Here is a 4,544-nt window from a genome sequence, read left to right as displayed (position 1 = left end):
TTTTTTTTTTTTTTTTTTTTTTTTTTTTTTTTTTTTTTTTTTTTTTTTTTTTTTTTTTTTGAAGTTATCTGGGAAAGAACTAACTTGCAAATAAACAAAGGATAGTTGTTGAACCTAGCCATAGTCCAAAACTCCCCAACACATCTCTACCCCACTAAAAGTCTTCTTGCTCCTCTGAAGCTAAATGCTCCACAAACTAATGAAAATGATTTCCCTCTGCAAGGCACCAACTCCTTATGAATTAAAAACAACTTTTGGTGAACTTATGATGGAGCAGGAGGATGTTACCTATTTAGAAATTTAAAGTAGAGATAAAATAAAACAAATAGATATGTAATTTATTATCTCATGCTGGTGTATAAGATTCAACTATTGAATTACTGTAATTTTCAGTCATTTTAGGTTTAGTTGAGTTGTACTCTTTGAACTGTTAGAAAGTTTCATTTAGTTTCATTATATTGTTATTGTTTTTCGATCTGGTAGTGATGTCTTGCACCATAAAATCCCATGCAGAATCTCTGAAAAGATAGCATGGAGCAATCTCTGCATTCACATCCTTCCATTTTATCCACACAAGGTGTTAATATGTGTCTGCCCTCTATGCGGATGCAGCAGTCCGCTTGAAAGGCTCTCATTGAAAGATCCACTAAGGTGATTTAGCCACCAAAGTTTCTTTGCATGTGGCAGGAACTTGTCCGCATTTATCCAAAGATGGTACAGTCTAACACTTCTTGTATAGCTCAAGTGGGAAGGGATTGGTGGCACGAGAACTTTGAATCCTCATTGTTTGTAATGTATGTTGAATGAAAGTTCCCATAACTAATTCCCGATTAATTTAGGGAATGATCATGAGTTTATAATCAAAAAATACTATCTCCATTGGTATAAAGCTTTTTGGAGAAGTCCAAAGCAAAATCATGAAACCTTATGCAAGCTTAAAGTGGACAATATCATACTATTGTGGAGTGTAGAGTTGAATTCATCCAACATTAAAAACTTTTTCAATAAAAAGGATAATGTTTAAATGCCAGAGTTGCTTTTAGAACGACTTCTAAAGGAGTTTTTCAGACAACCCTTAGTGAAATCTATGGTTTTGGGGAGGTATTTCCTATCCATTATTCTGCTTGATATGGCAACATTTTCTTATACATATATATATATACTTCGCTACTGTGGACAAACATCAGAAGTCATTATAATACAAGAGTTTAATTTTCAAAATAAACCATTTCTTGCATCCCCAAATCAACTTATCAGAACAAGTTCTTGAAAGCATCTCATACTTTGAAGACAAAAACACAAAAAATTACTCCTACCAACTTTGTTATCAAATGTTGAGGACTAATGAACTAGCAGAAAATAAAGATATAATTTTTAAGTTGTAATGTAAAGCTCATGCGTACATATGACAAAATGAAACGAACGCGAACACAAATGGACGAACAATGAGACTGCAAAATCTGAATAGATCAGCTAATGAAACAAACGCGAACACAAATGGACGAACAAATGGACGAACAATGAGACTGCAAAATCTGAATAGATCAGCTAATGAAACGAACACAAACACAAATGGACAAACAATGACTGCAAAATCTGAATAGATCAACTAATGAGAGGGCAGACAAATGTATAAGTGCAGATCAAGAATGTCAAGTTCAGACAATTTTATAAGCACTAGTCAAGACTTGATACAAAACTCATGGAATAAAAACAGTATTCAACTTTCAGTGGTCAATCTAATGGTTCTAGGATACTTCTATACAAACTTCCCCTTCACGTAGTTGCTAGATTCCTCCTACTTTTTTCAAGTCGGGGAGATCTGTCAAGGAGACAATAAGAAGCGGTAAAACATTAGTACCCATTAGTACTCTTTAAAGTGCTTTTTATTGATTAAGATTAAAAAACAAATTATTAATTTTATTTCAAAAGTTTTTTTTTTTCTTTTTCCAAGTGGTATTCCAAGGGCCATAAGATTCATAAGAAACAACATATGGTAAAAAATTAAATTGGACTCACAGAGCATTCCTCCATCCTCGCCGCTTCCATCATCTAGGCCCATATCCTATAGAAAATTATTTACATAGCTTATATAAGACAACTTGAACTTTTGACTAAATTAGAGCATATAGGAAATAAATGTAATCAACTTACCGCAAGGTCGTCATCAGAAGTTAAAGCGGCTGCAAAATCAATTATATTGTTAGAACAAATATTATAAATACGGAATGCAAGATTAAAGTTCTACTTCTAAGAATTTTGAGGCTACAAGTGCTAAGTTACAATTCACAAATAGCATAGCCAAATGGTAATGGAATAACATGGGATGGCAGTTTCATATTTATGTAAATAGAAGCAGAGCCAAATCTGATAAGGATCCCAATCCTAAAGTTGGGAGAAAATAAGACTGAAATTGTATGGTAATATAGAAGAAAAAAATATACTAGAGCTTTTCAGAAAGGCGATCTTTCTTCCAAAGTAACGCATACCCAAACCAACATCTTAAGTCATTATCAATGTGCCATATAGCAATGGCTAAGATTCCCACTAGTATCCTACTGATCCTTGTGCTTCAATCATAAACCAACATCATAAAATTATGTCAAGGTCCCTATAATAGTTTTCAACGCAGGATATCTGCTACAGAACGTTGGAAAATTCAAGCAGTTAAACTAAAAAGAAAGTAGTGACAAATAAGGCAGAGAAACGTCAGCAATATCAAAAAACGTGCAGGTTGGAAAACTCAAATTGTTGAATAGCAAAAGGAGAAACACAATATGTATAAATTCCTATCTACTATTGGTATTCCATCCTTTCAAGAAAGAAACGTGGTATGTATGGGTTCAAATTCTTCTGTCATTTCACAAACTATACTCCGATGACATTTTGGCTAATTGATAAGCTGTAATGTAACTCCCTTTTTAAGACAGAGGTTCTCTCCTTTTTGTATATTCCCTCTACAATATCTAGGGTGTTTGCATTTCATATACCAACAGTACATCTATGTTACAAGAAAGAACTTACAGTCTGATTCATCCTCATCACACCATTTGTTCCAGTCAACCTTCAAGTATGGAGCAGGTTTTTCTTCCGATTTCAAGAGCCGCTTCCACCAACCTTTCTGTTCTTTTTGGACAGAGCAAATTATGTTCCTCAGGCCAACCTTAGTTTTACAGCCCTGTATCAAGCAAAGAGAAGGATATTGGATAAATATAAAGTAAATGTTAAGCCATCAGATTAAGCGTGTTAATTAAGTTTCAACTCTACTTTGTCTCGTTTAATTTTAAAATCTGATTGTTATTCTTGCTGTTATATGTCAAAATCAATGACTGTATGCCACATGTGTGGAGCAGCTTTGCTATTTGCTGCTTGCCGCTTCTTAGTTCCTTCAATACACCGAGAAATATAAGAAAATACTCTCCTTCTCTTACAATTTTCTCCACTCCCTCTGATTTTCAGTAACAATCCTAAAATTTTTTTTGCGAGCTAAGCTAATAAGCAGAAGATCTTCGAAAACAATCACAGCATTGATGCCATTTTCCCAAACATTTAAAGTGTCAACAACTCCCAAGTCCCAACTTCCGCTCATGTGGTCCTTAACACATAAGAGAACAAGAAACCACTAGATATGATATAAGATCAGTAATGGACACATCAAGATCATTCTAAGCATGGTCTAAACAGAAGAAAAAAGTGCACCAAAAGTTATTCAATAGCTCACCTCAGGCACTATGGACCCGAAGAGTTCCAAAGTGAAGTCAAAAGATGCGCCTTGCAGCCCCTTTGCAGAGAAGCTAAATAACCCATGAGGTTCACACTTCACAGAAATATCTTTGGCATCAGGTAAAGCAACGGTCAGATAAACCTTATCCGAACGCTGAGCCCATAGAACCTCCGGATTACGACTACTGCATACACGAGAAAAAAATGATCGCCATGACTTGACAACTGCCTTCATCTATCAAGGCGATCAAAACCCCAACTCTATCCATTATGACCTACATTTACCAGCCTTACACTCATTCAAGCAGATTACAGACAACATCTTCCACAAGCATCGATCCAGAAACGTAAACAAAACCAATTCATCCCCACAAAAGAATCCAGTTACAGAAATAAAAAATCTCAGATAATAAGAACAAAACTGGCGTGATTTAGCGGGAAGAAACAAGACAAAGCAGGAAGTTAAAAGGAGCGAATAATCAAAATCAATAGCTAAAAACACCACAATAAAAGCTAGATGATCAAATACAAGTAGTGTTACATGTGAAGAAACAGCAAAATTAACAGTAAATACCTCATTCTGGGGAGGAAAGGTGGCGATTGATCGGAAAGAATGGTGAGGAGAATGGAGAGAAAACCCTTCCCGGCTACTCCTGAATATAAAAATTGAAGTCCACTCTGGGGCTCTGTGCGTAACCGCTTAAACCCATTTTTGGTCGGAGGAAGATTGGATTAAACTAATTTTTCGGTTTCAAGTTCGAGCGTAGCTCAATACTATCCATTTCCTCCATTAATTTTTTTTTTTTTTTTTTTTTTTTTTT

At 35.0% G+C, this 4,544-nt stretch overlaps 2 protein-coding genes across 4 annotated transcripts in view; one reads left to right on the top strand and one right to left on the bottom strand.

The window, feature by feature from the left end:
• LOC111482245 (pentatricopeptide repeat-containing protein At2g41720) overlaps positions 1–886 on the top strand; it is an 8,453-nt gene extending 7,567 nt beyond the window's left edge. Inside the window, exon 10 of one of the 3 annotated variants that reach the window (XM_023127939.1) lies at positions 514–886. In XM_023127939.1, coding sequence (XP_022983707.1) covers positions 514–530 — 17 coding nt within the window. In that variant the 3' untranslated portion in view covers positions 531–886. The other 2 variants (XM_023127940.1, XM_023127938.1) reach the window with 2 other exon arrangements.
• A 698-nt stretch (positions 887–1,584) lies between these two features.
• LOC111482362 (uncharacterized protein At3g03773) lies at positions 1,585–4,491 on the bottom strand. Its single transcript, XM_023128112.1, has 6 exons — positions 4,298–4,491; positions 3,722–3,908; positions 3,025–3,178; positions 2,155–2,183; positions 2,020–2,065; positions 1,585–1,822 (listed from the first exon to the last, which is right to left on the bottom strand). The coding sequence occupies exons 1-6, from the start codon at positions 4,300–4,302 to the stop codon at positions 1,788–1,790; spliced, it is 456 nt and encodes a 151-aa protein (XP_022983880.1). The 5' UTR covers positions 4,303–4,491; the 3' UTR covers positions 1,585–1,787.
• Positions 4,492–4,544: the final 53 nt, after the last annotated feature.

Source organism: Cucurbita maxima, unplaced genomic scaffold (assembly GCF_002738345.1).
Source record: "Cucurbita maxima cultivar Rimu unplaced genomic scaffold, Cmax_1.0 Cma_Scf00007, whole genome shotgun sequence".
Classification (NCBI taxonomy): Eukaryota; Viridiplantae; Streptophyta; class Magnoliopsida; order Cucurbitales; family Cucurbitaceae; genus Cucurbita; species Cucurbita maxima.
The sequence above is the reverse complement of the archived record's forward strand: the minus strand, read 5'-3'. Positions and strand labels throughout refer to the sequence as shown.

Coding starts and splice junctions, on each gene's coding strand:
- LOC111482362 (XM_023128112.1), bottom strand. Junction 3,179..3,721: donor TCGGGTCCATAGTGCCTGAG/GTGAGCTATTGA, acceptor TGCTTGATACAG/GGCTGTAAAACTAAGGTTGG. Junction 2,184..3,024: donor TGATGAGGATGAATCAGACT/GTAAGTTCTTTC, acceptor TTGATTTTGCAG/CCGCTTTAACTTCTGATGAC.